This window comes from Pristiophorus japonicus, chromosome 1 (genome assembly GCF_044704955.1).
Source record: "Pristiophorus japonicus isolate sPriJap1 chromosome 1, sPriJap1.hap1, whole genome shotgun sequence".
NCBI classification, from domain to species: domain Eukaryota; kingdom Metazoa; phylum Chordata; class Chondrichthyes; family Pristiophoridae; genus Pristiophorus; species Pristiophorus japonicus.
The window spans coordinates 12741846-12762864 of record NC_091977.1 but is presented as its reverse complement, the minus strand read 5'-3'; the positions used below and the strand labels follow the sequence as shown (position 1 = coordinate 12762864).

At 47.3% G+C, this 21019-nt stretch overlaps 1 protein-coding gene across 1 annotated transcript; it reads left to right on the top strand.

The window, feature by feature from the left end:
- The first annotated feature begins 420 nt into the window (after positions 1–420).
- LOC139276001 (kalirin-like) lies at positions 421–13219 on the top strand. The gene is made up of 4 exons (XM_070893367.1): positions 421–618; positions 6254–6634; positions 9446–9469; positions 11884–13219. Exons 1-3 carry the CDS (start codon positions 510–512, stop codon positions 9448–9450), a joined length of 495 nt encoding a protein of 164 aa, XP_070749468.1. The 5' UTR covers positions 421–509; the 3' UTR covers positions 9451–9469; positions 11884–13219.
- The last annotated feature ends 7800 nt before the right edge of the window (positions 13220–21019 follow it).

Genomic DNA, 21019 nt, shown 5'->3' with positions numbered 1-21019 from the left:
CTACATTACAACAGTGACTAAAATTGAAAAGTGCTTCATTGGCTGTACCACTTTGAGATGTCCCGAGGCCATGAAAGGTGCTATAGAAAGTCTTTCTATTTATTGGAGGGGAAGCAGTCCTTTTCATTTGTTGTAAAGATGCCTCACTTTCTGTTTCAGTGAATATCGCCGCACACACAGAGTGTAAACTCTCTCCGTACATTGTGCTGCTATATAATATACATTTTTTAAAACCCTTCTCTATCTCAGCTGATGAGAACAATACCCGGCCAGTGACTGGGAAGAAGGGAGATTCTGCCACACTGCCCTGCACATTCAGTACTCCTGGCCGGTATCCGAGCTCCATCACTGTCCTCTGGATGAAGGAGATTCCATGCGAAGAGTCTGCTGTTTTTACACTCACACGTTCCCTCGCCGCTGGTTCTCACTATACTGACTCACTTACTGTAAATCAAGGAGATCGTTATGAGCTGATCGGAAACCTAACCCAAGGAGACGCCTCCATAAGGATGAGGGACCTGGGGCTGAACGACACCAGCGACTACTTCTGTCACGTACACGTCAAAAATGGGAAAAGGGAAAATGTGAATCAGGATGTGATGAGACTACAGGTTGTCGGTAAGGAAACACCCATGTCAATTATAACAGGAAAACATGACTTTTGGCCATTTATATATTTTCTCATCCGGTCATTGAATGTTTTTAATGCCGATTTTCAAAATTCATTCTCGGAATGTGGGCATCATTGGCAAGGCTGGAAATTATAGCCAATCCCTAATTTCCCTCGAGAAGGTGGAGGTGAGCCACCGCCTTGAAACGCTGCAGTCCATGCGGTAAAGTTACTCCCACGGTGCAGTTAGGGAGGGAGCTCTGGGATTTTGACCCAGTGACGATGAAGGAACGGCAATTATATCTGTCCAAGTTGGTATGGTAGAAATATAGAAACATAGAAATTTACAGCGCAGGAGGCCGCCATTTCGGCCCATTGTGTCTACACCGGCCGACAAAGAGCCGCACGGCCCTCGGTCAGCAGCCCTAAAGGTTACAATTAAACCTATGAACAATGGCGGAAAGGCAAAGAGCACCCAGCCCAACCAGTCCGCCTCACACAACTGCAACACCCCTTATACTGAAACATTCTACACTCCACCCCAACCCGAGCCATGTGATCACATGGGAGAGGCAAAAACTAGATAAAAAGCCAGGCCAATTTAGGGATAAAAAAATCTGGGAAAATTCCTCTCCGACCCATCCAGGTGATCGAAACCAGTCCAGGAGATCACCCTGGCCGTATTCTATTCCCTGCAGTACTTACCATTATATCTGCACCGACCAACAAAAGGTCATCTAGTCTAATCCCAATTACCAGCTCTAGGTCCATAACCCTGCAGGTTACTGCACTTTAAGTGCCCATCCAACCATCTGTTAAAAGTGGTGAGGGTGTCTGCATCCACCACTCTTCCAGACAGCGAGTTCCAGATCCCCACAACCCTCTGCGTAAAGAAGCCCCCCACAAATCCCCTCTAAACCTTCCAACCACCTTAAAACTATGCCCCCTCATAATAGCCCCCTTCACCAATGGAAATAGACCCTTACTATCCACTATGTCCAGGCCCCTCAATATTTTGTACACCTCGATGAGGTCTCCTCTCAACCTTCTCTGTTCCAATGAGAACAAACCCAGCCTATCCAATCTGTCCTCATAACTAAGATTCTCTATTCCAGGCAGAATCCTAGTAAGTCTCCTCAGCACCCTCTCTAGTGCAATCACGTCCTTCCTATTATATGGCGACCAGAACTGCACGCAGTTCTCTAGCTGTGGCCTAACCAAAGTATTTTATCATTTAACCTCCCTGCTCTTATATTCTATGCCTTGGCCAATAAAGGCAAGCATTCCATATGCCTTCTTAACCATCTTATCCACCTGGCCTGCTATGGACTTATGGACAAACACTCCAAGGTCCCTTTGTTCATCTACACTATTAAATGGCCTACCGCTTAATGTGTATACCCTTTCCTTATTAGCCCTCCCAAAGTGAATCACACTTCTCTGAATTAAATTCCATTTGCCACTGCTCTGCCCACCTGACCAGTAGATTGATATCCTCCTGCAGCCCATGACTTTCCTCTTCATTATCAACCACACAGACAATTTTAGTGTCGTTTGCAAACTTCTTAATCATACTCCCTATATTCAAATCTAAATCGTTGATATATACACACCACAAAAAGCTAGGGACCCAGCACTGAGCCCTGCAGAACCCCACTGGATACAGCCTTCCAGTCACAAAAACAACCATCAACCATTACCCTTTGCTTCCTGCCTCTGAGCCAATTTTGGATCCAACTTGCCACTTTGCCCTGGATCCCATGGACTTTTATTTTTGCGACCAGTCTGCCATGTGGGACCTCATCAAAAGCTTTGCTAAAATCCATATACACTGCCCTCATCGACCCTCCTGGATACCTTCTCAAAAAATTCAATCAAGTTAGTCAGACACGACCTTCCCTTAACAAATCCCTGCTGACTGTCAGAGTATAAAAGCAGGGAAGTCTTGCTGCAGCTATACAGGGTATTGGTGAGGCCACCCCTGGAATACTGCGTGCCGTTTTGGTTTCCATATTTACAAAAGGATATACTTGTTTTGGAGGCAGTTCAGAGAAGGTTCACTAGGTTGATTCCAGGGATGAGGGGGTTGACTTTTGAGGAAAGGTTGAGTAGGTTGGGCCTCTACTCATTGGAATTCAGAAGAATGAGGGATGATCTTATTGAAATGTGTAAGATTATGAGGGTGTTTGACAAGGTGGATGCAGAGAGGATGTTTCCACTGATAGGGGAGACTGGAACTAGAGGGCATGATCTTAGAATAAGGGACCGCCCATTTAAAACTGAGATGAGGAGAAATTGCTTCTCTGAAGGTTGTAAATCTGTGGAATTTGCTGCCTCAGAGAACTGTGGAAGCTGGGACATTGAATAAATTTAAGACAGAAATAGACAGTTTCTTAAACGATAAGGGGACAAGGGGTTATGGGGAGCGGGCAGGGAAGTGGAGCTGAGTCCATGATAGGATCACCCATGATCGTATTAAATGGCGGAGCAAGCTCGAGGGGCCGTATGGCCTACTCCTGCTCCTATTTCTTATGTTCTTATTAGTCCACGTCTTTCCAAATTAAAATTTATCCTGTCCCTCAGGATTTTTCCCAATAATTTTCCCACCACTGAGGTTAGACTGACTGGCCTGTAATTACTCGCTCTATCCCTTTCTAAACAAAGCTACAACATTAGCAGTCCTCCAGTTCTCTGGCACCACGCCTGCAGCCAGAGAGAACTGGAACATGATGGTCAGAGCCTCTGCTATTTCCTCTTTTGCTTCTCTTAACAGCCTGGGATACATTACATCCGGGCCTGAGGGTTTATCCCCTTTCAAAGCTGCTAAACCCTTAATACTACTTCTTTCACTATGTTTATCTCATCTAATATTTCACATTCCTCCTCCTTCATTGCAAAGTCTGCATTGCCCCTCTCTTGTGAGAACAACTGCAAAGTTTTCATTAAGACTCATACACACATCTGCCTCCACACACAGATTTCCTTTATGGTCTCAAATAGGCCCTACTCTCTCTAGTTATCCTCTTGCTCTTAATGTATTTGTAAATTATTTTTCTTGCCAGTATTCTTTCATGCTCTCTCTTTGCTTTCCTGATATCTTTTATTAATTGCACCCCTGCACTTCTTATACTCCTCCAGAGTCTCTGCAGTGTTGAGCTCTCGGTATCTGTCATAAGCTTCCCTTTTTTTCTTTATCTTTCCCTGTATGTCCCTCGACATCCACGGGCCTCTAGATGTGTTAGCCCCACCCTTTTTTTAAAAAAAAGGGAACATACTTGCTCTGTACCCTCAGGATCTCCTCCTTGAATGCCTCCCACTGCTCTGACACTGATTTACCATCAAGTAGCCATTTCCAGTCCACTTTGGCCAAATCCCATCTCAGCTCAGCAAAATTGGCTTTACCCCAATTGAGAACTTTTTTTCCTGGTCCACCTTTGTCCTTTTTCATAACTACCCTAAATCTTACTGAATTATGATCACTAGCACCAAAATGCTCTCCCACTGATATCCCTTCGACCTACCCCTCTTCATTCCCCAAAACCAAGTCCAGAACCGCCCCTCCCTTGTTGGGCTTGTTACATACTGGCTAAAGTAGTTCTCCTGAATGCATTTTATGAATTCTGCACCCTCTGTACTATTCACACTACTTTTTCTCCAGTTAATATTAGGGTAGCTGAAATCCCCCACTATTACAGCTTTATAGTTTTTGCACTTCACAGCAATTTGCCCACAATTGCCCCTTTTTTGTTCTTCAGTTGAACCCATATGGTCTTGTTTGATGACCCTCTAACATATCATCCCTTCTCACATCTGTAAATGTTTCTTTAATTAATACTGCGATCCCCCCTCCATTTTTACCCCCCTCTCTATCCCGTCTGAAAATCCTGTAACCAGGAGTGTTGAGCTGCCAGACCTGCCCTTCCTTCAGCCATGTCTCAGTGATAGCTATAATGCCATACTCCCAAGTGTCAATCTGTGCTCTCACCTCATCTGCCTTATTTCCCATACTCCTTGCATTGAAGTATATACCATTTAGTGGTGCCAAACTCCTTTGCTGTTTATTTTCCAGCCCTTGTTTCCTGTCTTCCAAATTCATTTTCTACTTTTCTGCTGCCCAATTCCAGCTTTGCTTCTCTCCCCACTGAATCTATTCTCCTGTTCCCATCCCCCTGCCAAGCTAGTTTCAACCCTCCCCAACAGCACTAGCAAAACCTCCCGTGAGGATACTGGTCCCGGCTCTGTTGAGCTGCAACCCGTCCGGCTTGTACAGGTCCCACTTCCCCCAGAAACAATCCCAATGCCTCAGGAATCTAAAGCCCTCCCTCCTACACCATCTCTCCAGCCACACATTCATCTGCTCTAGCCTCCTATTTCTGTACTCTCTAGCACGTGGCACCGGCAGTAACCTGGAGATTACTACCTTTGAGGTCCTGCTTTTTAATCTCTCTCCTAGCTCCCTAAACTCTGCCTGCAGGACCTCATCCCCCTTTCTACCAATGTAATTGGTACCGATATGGGCCACAGCCTCTGGCTGTTCACCCTCTCCCCCCAGAATGCCCTGCAGCCACTCAGTGACATCCTTGACCCTGGTACCAGGGAGGTAACATCCCATCCTGGCGTTACATCTGCGGTGCAGAAACACCTGTCTGCTCCCCTGACTATTGAAACCCCTACCACTATTGGCCTGCCATTGTTCTTCCTCACCTCTGTGCTGTTGGGTCACCCGTGGTGCCTTGGATTTGGCTCTGGCCGCACGCCCCAGAGGCACCATCGCCCTCACCAGTACTCAGAACAGAATACTGGTCGGAGAGCGAGAAGCGCTCAAGGGACTCCTGCCCCACCTGCCTGGTCCTCCTCTTCTGTCTGGTGGTCACCCACTCCCTCTCTGCCTGCACCCTCTTTAGCTGCGGGGTGACTGCCTCTAGAAGCGTGCTATCCACGTAGCTCCCAGCCTCGTGGATGCACCGCAGTGACCCCAAACGCTGCTCAAGCTCCGAAACACGGAGCTCAATTTGCTGTAGCTGGAGACACCGCTGCACAAGTGATCGTCCAGACTGCGCGAAGCATCCAAGACTTCCCCTATGCCGCAGGATGTGCACTCCATGGGATTGGGCTGCCCTGCCACGCCACTAGTTAATAGACTATAAACTAAACTGTGAAATAAACTTTAACATTCGAAGACAAAATAAAAACTCACCGGCTACTCACCAATCAGCTCCTTCCCTTGTGCTGACGTTACCCTTGGTTTCCAGCATCACTCCTGTGTTGAGTTGCTCCCGGCTCTCGGCCCACTCCCTGCTGCTGTTCCAGACTGCGCTATGTCTGGGCTTCCTACTCAATTTATACTCCGCCTGCTCACTGCCGCCGCTGCTCCGGTCTGCCCCTCTTCTCCAAATTCCCAAATAAACCACTCTGTTTAAGTCCACTCCCTTTAAGACTGCTCTGTACAGACCACATTAAACGTGTTTCTTACATTACAACAGCTCAAAAATGTAGAGCGCTTTGGGAATTCCTGAACTGGTGAAAGACATAATATAAATGCAAGTCTTTCTTTCTTATGGCCTATTCTGAATCCAGGTCTTATGTCCCTTACATTTTAACAAGTTACAAAGGACTTGCCTGCGTCTTTACTTCCTCCCCCAGCCCCGGCCACCATCCTGGAGCTGTCGGTTGTGTCCGATAATATAACTGGAGACACCATCGTGTGCAAGGTTGAATGGGAGCCACCTGCAAACATCACGTGGATCGGCCCTGAAAACAGAGCACTGCCCGTGGACAGCAGTAGCACGACAGTCACACGAGAGCTGGACAAACATCACACTGTGGGAGAGATTAACCCAACGCTGAGAGGGGACTACAGCTGTGTGGCTGTAAATGAACACGGGACAGACATCCGTCAGATCCACTTACCCGCTGATGACATGAATTACTCGAATTTCATTATCGGGATGCTATGCCTGATCCCACTCGCTAAATTTCTCCTCCTTCTGATAACGGGGATCATTCTCTTCATTAAAATAAAAGGTACGTCAATCTTTGGCTGTTTTGTAAATTAAACCAGGCGCGAGGAAATAATCAGAGAGGTAATTACCGCTCATAATTGGTAAAAGTGGACCCCAAATGTCACCAAAAACTATAAACCTGCTTCTTCAGATCTTGATTGATACTCTGAACTTTTAAAGTGCGACAACAACTCATATCTGATATCAAAATAAATATTTTAATAAGTAACTATCAGATCTCAGATAGACAGATCGTTGAAGGATAAGGGAATCAAGGGATATGGGGAGTGGGCAGGGAAGTGGACCTGATTCCATGATCGGATCAGCCATGATCGTATTAAATGGCAGAGCAGGCTCGAGGAGTCAAGTGGCCTACTCCTGCTCCTATTTCTTATATTCTTATCGCCTGTTGCATTGCTCCTAGTAAATCAGAGAATATGTTAAAGTCTGACATCTGAAGTGTGATAGGAAGTAATTGTGACAGATAATTTTAATTCATAAGAGTTTTATTATTTCAGATATATTCGTAGCTCTCTTGTCAGAGGTTTTATAAGATTGGGAGAGTTAGGCAAAGTAGGGACATTGATTTATGCTGCGGTGGTGGCCCTGGAGTCTGTGCGGTTTTAGGGTCATTTCATTCCACTTGAGGAAGGCTTCATTTCCCTTTTACCAATAGCCCCATTGATAAATATGTTGGAACTAAAACCATATCTTCCCAGAATATAGATTCAGGACTGTATGTATTGTTGTAGTGCCACCTAGTGGGCCACTAAGAACATAAGAACGTAAGAAATAGGATCAGGAGTAAGCCATACGGCCCCTTGAGCCTGCTCCGGCATTTAATGGATCATGGCTGATCCGATCATTGACTCAGCTCTACTTCCCTGCCTGCTCCCCATAACTCCTTATTCCCTTATCGGTTAAGAAACTGTCTATCTCTGTTTTTAATTTATTCAATGACCCAGCAGCCACAGCTCTCTGAGGCAGCGAATTCCACAGATTTACAACCCTCAGAGAATAAATTCCTCCTCTTCTCAGTTTTAAATCGGCGGCTCCTTATTCTAAGATTATGCCCCCTAGTTCTAGTCTCCCCTATCAGTGGAAACATCCTGTCTGCATCCACCTTGTCAAGCCCCCTCATAATCTTATACGTTTCGATAAGATCACCTCTCATTCTTCTGAATTCCAATGAGTAGAGGCCCAACCTACTCAACCTTTCCTCATAAGTCAACCCCATTATCTCCGGAATCAACCTAGTGAACCTTCTCTGAACTGCCTCCAAAGCAAGTATATCCTTTCTTAAATATGGAAACCAAAACTGCACGCAGTATTCCAGGTGTGGCCTCACCAATACCCTGTATAACTGTAGCAAGACTTCCCTGCTTTTATACTCCATCCTGTTTGCAATAAAGGCCAAGATTCCATTCCTGATCACTTGCTGTACCTGCATACTAACCTTTTGTGTTTTATGCACAAGTACCCCCAGGTCCCGCTGTACTGCGGCACTTTGCAATTTTTCTCCATTTAAATAATAACTTGTTCTTTGATTTTTTTTCTGCCAAAGTGCATAACCTCACACTTTCCAACATTATATTCCATCTGCCAAATTTTTGCCCACTCACTTAGCCTGTCGATGTCTTTGTGCAGCTTTTTGTGTCCTCACACATTGCTTTCCCTCCCATCTTTGTTCCATCAGCAAACTTGGCTATATTACACTCAGTCCCTTCATCCAAGTCGTTAATATAGATTGTAAATAGTTGGGGTCCCAGCACTGATCCCTGCGGCACCTCACGAGTTACTGGTTGCTAACTAGAGAATGAACCATTATCCCGATTCTCTGTTTTCTATTAGCCAATCCTCTGTCCAAGCTAATATATTACCCCCAACCCCATGAACTTTTATCTTGTGCAGTAACCTTTTATGTGGCACCTTGTCAAATGCCTTCTGGAAGTCCAAATACACCACATCCACTTTATCCACTGGTTCCCCTTTATCCACCCTGTTCGTTACATCCTCAAAGAATTCCAGGAGATTTGTCAAACATGACTTCCCCTTCATAAATCCATGCTGACTCTGCCTGACTGAATTATGCTTTTCCAAATGTCCTGCTACTGCTTTTTAATAATTTTCCCAACCACAAATGTTAGACTAACTGGTCTATAGTTTCTTGCTTTTTGTCTGCCTCTTTTTTTAAATAGGGGCGTTACATTTGCAGTTTTCCAATCTGCTGGGATCTCCCCAGAATCCAGGGAATTTTGGTAAATTACAACCAATGCATCCACTATCCCTGCCGCTATTTCTCTTAAGACCCTAGGATGCAAGCCATCAGGGGATTTATCCGCCTTTAGTCCCGTGATCTTACTGAGTACCACCTCCTCAGTGATTGTGACAATGTTAAGTTCCCTCCCCCCTATAGCCCCTCGACTATCCACTGTTGGGATATTTTTAGTGTCCTCTACCGTAAAGACTGATACAAAATATTTGTTCAGAGTTTCTTCCATCTCCCACTGATGTAATAACAATAAAGTCATGTGCTGAGCACAGTTCTAGTCGAGGGCCATGTTTGTGAAGATGTGTGTATTTACTGTGTCTTAAGATATCACATGTGTGAATAACAGTTCTCAACTGAAGCCTCTCCAACCTTCAATGTCCTTACAAATCTTTGGTACATTCCTCAACATTGAGCTTGGATATCTGGCTTTGCAATTCATAGTTTAATTCCAATTTCTATTATCTTACATATTAGTGACTCTTGTGTATGGTAAGTTTAAAATACTGAATGTCTATTGGACTAAGTACAGTCAAATATTTACTCTTCTATTTTCCCCCACAGATTAAGTGACCCTACAGCCTGAGGGTAAGCAAACAGCTGTGACCCTTACCTGACCCTCTATGGTTATGGTCTCCTGTCTCTCCTGCAATAGGCTAAATCCTGAATGCGATTCACAAAAGGGCATTCACAGTATTAGTTTGTCTTCCTCTTTTTTTCTGTTTTTACCTCTTCCCTCTCGAGTGACATTCCCAGTGCAGTGCTGAGGGAGTGCTACAGTGTTGGAGGTGCTGTCTTTCAGATGAAATGTTAACTGAAGCCCGATCTGCCCTCTCCGTTGTAAAAGATCCCATGGCACTGAAGAAGAGCAGGGGAGTTCTCCCTGGTGTTCTGACCAATATTTAGCCCTCAACTAACAATTGTCTGGACATTATCACATTGCTATTTGTGGGAGCTTGCTGTGCGTAAATTGGCTGCCACGTTTCCTACATTGCAACAGTGACTACACTCTCTCAAAATAATTTATTGGCTGTAAAGCGCTTTGGGACATTCTGAGGTCGTGAAAGACACTATATAAATGCAAGTCTTTATATGACAATTATTTATAGGCTATCAAACTCAGCCGTAATCCCAAGCCTCAATAAAACTCTTAAAACACAAAGCTTTAATATACCACCAGTGGCAACAAGAATACAGTTTGGCATCATTTTTTTAAAAAGATTCCATCTCCACAATGGAGTTAAGGAGCCCAGTAATCTACAATGGTAACACTCTGTACATTATAAACTGACTGAAAGAAATAAGGTTTTGTCCATATGTTTGTATTTATTTTGGCTCCCGATCCAACATCTCAATCTTAAAATTCTCATCCTCGTCTACAGCTCCCTCCATGGCCTCGTCCCTCTCAATCTCTGTAGCCACCTCTAGCCCTACAATCCTCCGATCTCCGAGTTCCTCCAATTCTGGCCTCTTTCGCATCCCCTACTTCCTTCGCCCCACCATTGCCAACTGTGCCTAGAGCTGTCTAGGCTCAATGCTCTGGAATTCCCTCCCCAGACCCCTCCACCTCTCTCCCTCTTGCTTCTCCTTTAAGACCCTCCTTAAAACCTACATCTTCCTGTCCTAATATTTCCTCCTTTGGCGCAAAGTCAGTTTCTTTTCTGATTGCGCTCCTGTGAAGCGCCTTGGGGCGTTTTTCTACTCTAAAGGCGCTATATGGTAGCACAGTGGTAATGTTGCAGGACCAGTAATCCAGAGGCCTGGACTAATGATCCGGAGACGTGAGTTCAAATCCCAGCACGTCAGCTGGGGAATTTTAATTCAGTTAATTAAATAAATCTGGAATGAAAAAGCTCGTGTCAGTAATGATGACCTTGAAACTACTGGATTGTCATAAAAACCCACCTGGTTCACTAATGTCCTTTGGGGAAGGAAATCTGCCGTCCTTGCCCAGTCTGGCCTATATGTGACTCCAGACCCACAGCCATGTGGTTGACTCTTAACTGCTCTCAGAAATGGCCTCACGAGTCACTCAGTTGTACCAAACCGCTACAACAAAGTCAGCACTGTGGAAGCACCTTCACCACCACAGCCATTCAAGAAGGTGGCTCCCTACCACTTTCTTAAAGGCAATTCGGGATGGGCCATAAATGCCGGCCTTGCCAGCGATGTCCACATCCCGTGAACGAATAAATTAAAAAAAAATTATATGAAAGCAAGTTGTTGTTGTAGCCTGTAAAATGTTTCTTCTATGAGGCCTGCCCAATCCTATCATCACGAGTCATTTGATGGTGGAAGAACTATTTACTGTAAAAACAGCCGTGTGGTTTGTGGAGGTTAATGTTTCTTGGCAATGTCGGCGGCAGAACCAATGCTGGGGATTGGCAGTTTTAGCTGTTGGACAAGACTAGGTCACACAGCTTCTCCTCCACGCCATGTTGCCCCATGACCAGGTACATTATATGACAGGTGCTCCTTCCGAACACTCCTCACAGCCCTGCAACAAGCAACCTACACCATGACATTTTGCTTCTAGTTTTGTTTGTTACGGAGAAGCTATCTCCTCTGACACGAGGGAATCTTGACCAAGGGGGGCACAACCCTAAAATTAAAGCCAGGTTGTTTAGGGGTGATGTCAGGAAGCACTTCTTCACAGGAAGGGCAGTGGAAATCTGGAACTCTCTTCTCCCACTGCCCCCCCCCACCAAAAGGTTGTGGTAACTGGGAGTCAATTGGAGCTTTCAAGACTGAGATCGATATATTTTTGCTGGGCAAGAGTATCAAAGGTTAAGGAACCAAGGTGGGTAAATGGAACTGAGGTCGCAGATCAGCCAAGATCTGATTGAATGGTGGAGCAGTCCCAAGGACTGAATGGCCTCCTCCAGCTCCTAATGTTCCTATGTTAGTGTTGAAAGTTATTTTTATGTCTTATTGTAGATGACTCAGCTTGTATTTAGTTTAATGACTGGCCCTCGCTCTCCTCGTTCTTGTTTTCTTGTCAGGCAGCTGAAGGATTCCTCCATTTACAACAAAGCCCCTGTTCTCTGTCAGCCTGCAGTCTCGGGGAGCTCACCTCTGATTTCATTTCTGAATATTGACGGGATGGTCCTGTTTATCGAGAGGACTTTAGTTAGGCTCAGTCCCTGGAAGACCGAGAAAGATAACACCGCGTTGGTTGCCATGTCAATTCCGCACTGTGGAAGACACAGTATCGACGACAACACAAACTATTCCAAGGCAACTTAATTCCATTTCTACCATTTTGTTTTGGGTCACATCTGACACCGACATCTTTAGAGAAGACTGCTGAGAGCACAATGTTATCCACTGACCACCTCATCGTACTCTATGCTTAAACTTGGTAAAGTGTCTTGCCTGTCTGGGAGGACATCTATCTGTCATTATTTATCTGTCTTTATGTGGCTGGACACAGATGTAGAGAAAGAGAGAGGAAGCTTACAGGAAGCCTTGACATAAAATGATCGCTCAAATTCAAGAGTATTGCTCAAATTATTCATAGCGCAGCTTGTTCTGAACGTCCTCGAGGGTTACAATATGGGGCTGCACTTTTGAATATGTTTGCCTGTAAATGATTGCGCTAATTATGGGTGAAACCTCATTTAGTGGAGTGGGGCACCGTATTTTCAATAAAGACCGTGGATGGGTTGATGCAAGTAGCAGAGACAATGGTGGTTAAGGCTCTACTACTGAGAGACTCCATAGACGTAGAGAATTTGTATCCACTTGTGGGCAAGTCCAAACTTAGATGTTAAAAATATAAAAGAGAGTCACTAATAAATCCAATAGGGAATTCAGGGGAAACATCTTTACCCAGAGAGTGGTGAGAATGTGGAACTCGCTGCCACAGGAAGTGGTTGAGGCGTTTAGCACAGGTGCATGTAAGGGGAAGCTAGATAAACATGTGAGGGAGAAAGGAATCGAAGGATAGGCTGATGGGGTGAGATGAAGAAGAATGGGAGGGGGCTCATGTGGAGCATAAACGGTTGGGCCGAGGGGCCAGTTTCTGTGTTGTAGACTCTGTCTAACATCACAGAGCTCAACTTGTTTTCATTCAAGAAAAGATGAAAAGAGCGTCAGATACATGACTCTAGAATGCTGAATAAACGCTCCCTGTGTTTCCCAGCACGGATGTGTCTAATCTTCAACTTCCAGCTCCATTTTATGCCGGGGGAGTGTCTGAGCTCCTGGTGCAGACCTGGTGCAGCTGATGGTGTGAGGTGGGGATTTACTTGCTGCCGAGGCCGAGAGGCGATGGGGGAGGCGGTTAGTCTTATATGGGACTGGCAATCATCTGCTTGGTTTTTGAAATCAATTACACTCTGTCATTTATATCGATATACATACATATTCATTAAAGATATTTTATAACTTTCTGTGTGCATTTTTTATGGCTAGTTTTAGGTGATTGTATTTTTTTCTGCAGATCTTGAAAGAAAGAAAGACTTGCATTTCTATAGCGCCTTTCACAACCTCGGGACGTCTCAAAGTGCTTTCCAGCCAATGAAGTACTCTTTGAGGTGTAGTCGCTGTTGTAATGTAGGAAACGCAGCAGCCAATTTGCGCACAGCAAGCTCCCACAAACAGCAATGAGATAATGATCAGATAATCTGTTTTTAGTGATGTTGGTGAAGAGGAGCAGCAAACGGGGCTCAAGTTCCCCTTTATGGTACTGAGGCCAAGTGTAATGCATCAATGCACGTCGCACCCCCCGCACACCGCCCCCCGCATACCGCACACCGCCCCCCGCCACCCCTGGCACACCGCCCCCCGGCACACTGCACACCACCCCCTGCCCGGCACACCGCCCCCGCACACCGCCTCCCGCCCCCCACACACCGCCCCCGCCCCCCACACACCGCCCGGATCCAGGTCTGAACTCTGATCCTCTCTCTGAACTCTGATCCTCTCCCTGAACTCTGTCCCTCTCCCTGAACTCTGATCCTCTCTCTGAACTCTGTCCCTCTCCCTGAACTCTGACCCTCTCCCTGAACTCTGACCCTCTCCCTGAACTCTGACCCTCTCCCTGAACTCTGTCCCTCTCCCTGAACTCTGATCCTCTCCCTGAACTCTGACCCTCTCCCTGAACTCTGACCCTCTCCCTGAACTCTGTCCCTCTCCCTGAACTCTGATCCTCTCTCTGAACTCTGATTCTCTCCCTGAACTCTGTCCCTCTCCCTGAACTCTGTCCCTCTCCCTGAACTCTGTCCCTCTCCCTGAACTCTGTCCCTCTCCCTGAACTCTGATCCTCTCTCTGAACTCTGATTCTCTCTCTGAACTCTGACCCTCTCCCTGAACTCTGTTCTCCCGATTCGGTGGCATCTTTCGGAGTCCCTTCGGCCAATTCAGCACTGGCCCCGGAGTCCCTTCGACCGATACAACACCGACACCGGATTCCCTTCGGCCAGCTGAGAGCCGGCTCGGCGGCGACCCCGGAGTCCCTTCGGCCGGTGGCCCAACCTGCGGAGGAGCAGCAGCTGAGCCACGGTCGGGCAATGATGGCGGTCACTCTGACTTCTCTCACAACCCTTCGAGAAGCTGAAATGGAGCAGGGCCTCTGCGTCTTTCATCCCCACCCCTCGTATCTCCCACCACCTCTACTGAAGGCGCTGCCCAGTGCCGAGCTTACAGCTCACACCCCACCATCTATGAATAATCCCTTCATTAACATGCCAGTCCTTTGAGTGTTAGAATATTTGAGTGTTAGACCACTCTAAGTGGAAGAAGAGCACCTCGAGCCTCGTTGCCGAGAGAATGTAGAAAGCAAGTGCAGGCAGAGGAAGGAGCGTGCGGCAAACCAGACTCCCCACCCATCTTTTCCTTCAACCACTTGTGACAGAGACTGTAATTCCCGTATTGGACTGTAGAGTCACCAGATAACTCACTTTTAGAGTGGAAGCAAGTCTTTCTCGATTTCGATGGACTGCCCATGATGATGAGAATACTTACACTATTTATCAGTCACGTTTCTCAGAATGCGAGGTAAAGTATCCTGAGATTATACAGGGAGATCTCACCAATAATAGTTCAAATATTCTAACCCCAGTCACCCATTCACCAGTGGTATATAACGCCTTTAATGTAGAAAACACCTCAAGGTGCTACACGGAACTGTAATCAGACAAAGATGGTCATCGAGCCAATGTAGGAAATGTTCGGAGGGATGAGAGGTACGTTTTAAGGAGCGTCTTAAAAGGAAATGAGGCTAGAAAAATTGTATTGCTACAGTGCCTTTCACAACACATCCCAAAGCACTTTACAGCCAACCAATGAAGTACTTTTTGAAGTGTAGTCACTGTTGTAATGTAGAAACTGCGGCAGTCAATTTGCGCACAGCTAGCTCCCACAAAATGTGAAAATGACCAGTTAACCTGTTTTAGTGATGTTGATTGAGGGATAAATATTGGCCAGGACACCGGGGAGAACTCCCCTGCTCTTCTTCGAAATAGTGCCACGGGATCTTTTACATCTCATCTGAAAGACGGCAGCTCTGACAGTGCAGCCCTCCCTCAGTACTGCACTGGAGTGTCAGCATAGGTTTTTGTGCTCAGGTCTCTGAAGCAGTACTTGAATCCACAAGCTTCTGACCCGGAGGTAAGGGTGCTACCAACTGAGCCACGGCTGACACAGAGAGACAGTGAGTTTTAGGGAGGGAGTTCCAGAGATTTGGGCCTAGGCAGCTAAAGGCATGGCCACCAATGGTGGAGAGAAGGGTGGTGGGGGGTTTAGGCACAAGAGGCCAGAGTCAGTGGAGCAGAGAGTTCTGGAGGGAGGGTTGGAGGACTCGAGGAAGTACTAGAGAAAGAGAGGGCCGAGGTCGTGAGGGCATTTCAACAGGAGGACGATTAGAATTTTAAATTGGAGGAGTTGGGGAACTGGGAAGGGTTTCAGCAGCAGATGGGCTGACATCGGGCGTTGGTGCTGTTAGAGATTGAATGAGGCGGTCTTGAGACATTGCCACAAATGCCGTGATTTGTTTTTACACTTGCTGCTGGAGGGTGTGATTCGCTTACCAGGAATGGCAGCTCTGCAAATATCGTGGAGAGAATGGAAGTGCTGATAGCTGAGCCACAGCAAATCCCTTGTCCTACAAATAGTCATCCTATAGTATAGAATCATAGAATGATACAGCCCAGAAGGAGGCCCATCGTGCCTGTGCCAGCTCTTTGGTAGAGCTATTTAACTAGTTCCACTCCCTGGTTCTTTCCCCATAGCCCTGTAAAATAAAATGGCCTTCAACTACTTATCCAATTCCCTTGTGAAAGTTACCATTGAAAACGGCTCCCACCACCCTTGCAGACAGCGCGTTTCAGATCACAACAACTCACTGTGTTAAAAAAAATGTTTCATCACATTGCCAAAGGCAATCACCTTCAATCTGTGTCTGCTCGTTACTGACCCTTCTGCCACTGGAAGCTGTTTCTCCTTATTTCCACGCATATTTGGTTCTGTAAATTCTGTACTTGGTGCTGAGTCACATAAAACAATTGAATAGAATTCATTCATTTGGGACACAGTTCATGAGTAATTTAAGACCTGACATGTGGTGAGTGTAATATGCCTGGGGAGGAATAGGTGAATTTGGACCTATGGTTCTCAAAGCTCTCCACACTGGGGGTTTTCTCGCCTCGTGACTGGGTCTGTTGTAGAGTAATTAAAAAAAATTATTTATAGGATGTGAGCGTCGTTGGCAAGACCCGTATTTATTCCCACAGTGCTGTTAGGGAGGGAGTTCCAGGATTTTGACCCAGCGATGGTGAAGGAACGGTGATATATTTCCAAGTCAGGGTGCTGTGTAATTTGGAGGGGAACTTGGAGGTGGTGGTGTTCCCATACGCCTGCTACCCTTTCGTTTCTAGGTAAGTAGAGGTCGTGGGTTTGGGAGGTGCTGCCGAAGAAGCCTTGGTGAGTTGCTGCAGTGCATCTTGTAGATGGTACACACCGCAGCCACAGTGCACCGGTGGTGGAAAGAGTGAATTTTTAAGGTGATAGATGGGGCGCCAATCAAGCGGGCTGCTTTGTCCTGGATGGTGTCGAGCTTCTTGAGTGTTGTTGGAGCTGCAATTCATTTAGGCAAGTGGAGAGTATTCCATCACACTCCTGAGTTGTAGATGGTGGAAAGGCCTTGGGGAGTCAGGAGGTGGGACACTCGTTGATAGAGATTAATTGCCATGTTTAATCAACAATGCCATTATCATGTGACTATCAGCATGGTAATCATGTCCGTTGTGCCCCGTAGGGGACGAAATCCGCACTGTGACACCGGGAGGAGCTCCTCGGCCACAGGGAGAAGACTCTAGCGATGACTTTCCCAGTGGCTGCTAACAGGGAGATTCCTCTGTAGTTGCCGCAGTTGGACTTGTCCTCTTGTTTAAAGATGGTCACTGCATCTCTGAGATCTCCCGGCATGCTCTCCTCCCTCCACATCGCCTCCAGTGCGCCAGTGCAGCCTTTGGCTGCCTGAGGAAAAAAGTGTTTGAAGACCAGGCCCTCAAAACTGCCACCAAGCTCATGGTCTACAGGGCTGTAGTGATACCCGCCCTCCTGTATGGCTCAGAGACATGGACCATGTACAGTAGACACCTCAAGTCGCTGGAGAAATACCACCAATGATGTCTCCGCAAGATCCTGCAAATCCCCCGGGAGGACAGACGCACCAACGTTAGCGTCCTCGAGCAGGCCAACATCCTCAGCATTGAAGCACTGACCAGAGACTGTAATTCCCGTATTGGACTGTACAGCCACCTAAGAACTCATGTTAAGAGTGGAAGCAAGTCTTCCTCGATTCCGAGGGACTGCCTATGATGATGGATGATGATGATGATGACCAGCATGGTAGAAGGTGAACGCAATGGACCCTGGCCTTTTTCTGTGTTCCTAAAACAGGATAATAGGTTTCAATTAAAAATTAAACAAATACCTGGGCATGTCTCCCGGTAGGGGAGTGGAAGAAAAATGATTGAAGTCAGTCATGAGGCAGTTAGTTGTAGTGATGTGGGTTTTGAGCAAAGAGTGAGGTCACTCACCGGGCAGTTATTGATGAGTAAGACCAATCGGCCCACCTCTTGTCCATCCCCTCAGAAAAACCCTCACGTTGTAGCATCTGAGTAATTATTCCTCGCCCGGACTGATCTTCCTGTACTCAAATTGTGAAACTAAATCCAATGGGAGAAAAAAAAGGACAAGCTACATTCAGGATTTTTGATTTATTCATTGATGTGGGTGTCGCTGGCAAAGCCGGCATTTATTACCCATCCCTATTTACCCTTGATGGGCCGTCTTCTTCAATACACCTGAGTGGCTCGCTGGGCCATTTCAGAGGGCAGTTGAGAGTCAACCACGTCGCTGTGGGTCTGGAGTCACATATAGGCCATTAGTGAACCAGACGGGTTTTTATGACAATCATGGTCACCATTACTGACACTAAGGTTCCCACCACCCGAAACGAGTCGCACCTACTATTCTTGAGGTGTTCCAGCCGCCCCACCGGAGAAATTCAGCACCTCGTGCTTTTTTTGGGGGGAGCGGGGCGGAAGTGGCCTCATCGTCGGGGCGGAAGTGAGGTTGGAGTAGCCGTCACGAGTGGGGCAGAAGTGGGCGCGGGGTTGTCGTGGCCGACACCACAAGTCATCAGCGCCGCGCCGATGATGTCATCGCGCTGGCGCATCGCCACAGCCCGCCCCTTCAGTTAAAGGGGAGGGCCGCTGCGAACTCTGCAGCCGCTTTAGTGGCAAACGCTACTATGGCCACCATGGAGGGTTTTCGGCCGGGCCAATGGCCCGGTACCCAAGAGGGAGGGGAGGGGTGCCGCGCCGCGCCGCGCTGCCTGTTGGCGGCTTGGCCGAACCAGTGGCCATAATTGTCGGGCTGACCTGGCAGTCGGCCGGCAAAAGAAAAAAAATAAGATGGGAGTTGCCGGCAGCGCGACCTCCCCTTTAAGCTGCCTGGGGGCAATTTCCCGCGGGGGGGGGGGGCAATTGCGGGAAGGGGTCGGCGCGTGCACGCCGCGGCGGGAAAACGGGCAGAGTGGTTCCCTACACCGCTCCGACCCTGAGGAAGGGCTATTTCTAAAATGGGGGGGGGGGGGTCCCCCTTGCGCGAAGACTCGGCAGCCTGTCCGCACAAACCCACGTGGCCGCTGCTTTCAGGCAATTTCAGCCCCTAGATTTTTTATTGCAGATTTATTTACTGTCTGCGGTGCGATCTGAACTCGCGTCTACCCGTTTACTAGCTCTGTAACATTACCACTATGCTACCGTACCTGTGGGGAAAAAAAAACTGTGTCTTATCAGACAGCAGTTCTTGGGTTGTGAAGGAGTTCCGGCTCAGTTGCTTCCAGCTCAGGGGGGGGGCATTCCCCTGGGAATTTCCCCATTGACGCGTGCTATGATATCACCGGAGTACGTGACTGAATTTGGGCTTTCCAACCCCCATACCTTCCCTCGAGATTAAAACTGACACAGAGAAACTCCGAGCAGTGCCAGAGTTAACAAACCCCTGATCCCCGATACTCAAGGGGTGTGCTTGCATTCAGATCTGAAGTCCTGGGCGTGCTTGAAGTGATCATTCGTGAGGGATTCCCCCCCCTCCCCCCGCTCTGTCGTTACCTTTCCCTGCAAGGTTTGGGAAATTTCCCGAGGGATTTCCCCGCTTCAGTTAGCTTTCCCTGCGAAGGGTTGGGCGGATTCCTTTAATAAAAAGGGTCCCTCCTCTCAATGTCCTCGATCTGACCCCCTTGCTGAGCCCATTTGTTGAAACAAAAAAAATGCTGCCATTCTCCTTGACGAGTTAAGCGGGGAGTCTCACTGCCGCACAGAAAGATCCCAGAGGAACTCTCCCGTCACAGACAGGCACAGGACTTAAGTTCTTACAGCAAAACTAAAAAAAAAAATAGATGACATTTATTTGACATAATAGATGACATTGATAAACCTCGCGACTTGCTGGCAACACTCAGTGGGTCAGATTGAGCCGTCTGGTGTTTTAGTTCTGCACAGATGCTGCATTCCTCCAGCATTTGGAGTACTGTGTACAGTTTTGGTCTCCTTAACTAAGGAAGGATATACTTGCTATAGAGAGAGTGCAACAAAGGTTCACCAGACTGATTCCTGGGATGGGGGAATTGTCCTATGAGGAGAGATTGAACAGACTCAGCCTATATTCTCTAGAGTTTAGAAGAATGAGAGGTGATCTCATTGAAACGTACAAAGTTCTTACAGGGCTTGACAGAGTAGATGCAGGGAGGATGTTTCCTCTGGCTGAGGAGTCTAGAAGCAGGGGTCACAATCTCAGAATAAAGGATCGGTTATTTTGGACTGATATGAGAAGAAACTTCTTCACTCAGAGGGTGGTAAATTTTTGGAAGTCTCTACCCTAGAGGACTGTGGAGGCTCAGTCGTTGAGCATATTCAAGACTGAGATCGAAAGATTTTTGGATATTAAGGGAATCGAGGGATATTGGAATAGTGCAGGAAAGTGGAGTTGAGGTGGAAGATCAACCATGATCTCATTGAATGGCAGAGCAGGCTCGAGGGGCCGAATGGCCAACTCCTGCTCCTAATTCCTATGTTCTTATGTTCTTATTTTATATTTGAGTTCCAGTCGACTGAAAGAAACTGAGCGGTTCCGTTTTATTTTGAGGAACTGCTGGGGGTTTCTGTCTTGTACGTGTGGACCTGCACCTTCCCCTTTGCCCGACTCCAGACCAGACTGTCAGCAACAGCGGGGGCGATCATTTCACTGCTTGCCCCTTGAAACGTTTCCTCTGCCCACCTGGGGCTCGGCTTGCCGTGTCTCCACCTTGCCATTCTGCTGTCCGGACACGCCATGGCGCACCATCTTGCCGTCTGGAGGAGGCGGGGGTCCCCAGTGGAGTGCGCTCTACGTGGGAGACCTCCCTCTATCTATTGGGGACTTGGCCTGGAGGGTGGTGCACGGAGCAGTCCCCTGCAATAAGTTTTTAAGTCGGTTCACGGGCTCCCAGGCCGCCTGCAATTTCTACGGTCTGGAGGAGTCCGTGTTCCATGTTTTTATCGAATGTACGAGGTGCTGCTCATCAAATTCTGGTTGTACTTCTTTCCCATACTCCTGATCTTTGGGCACCCTGTGCGGAGGGGAGCG

Bases quoted from the DNA above. Each gene is read 5' to 3' on its own strand.
- LOC139276001 (XM_070893367.1), top strand. From the start codon at position 510: ATGAGGGACCTGGGGCTGAACGACACCAGCGACTACTTCTGTCACGTA. The intron at 619-6,253 runs GTAAGGAAACAC...TTCCTCCCCCAG, and splicing joins GATGAGACTACAGGTTGTCG to CCCCGGCCACCATCCTGGAG.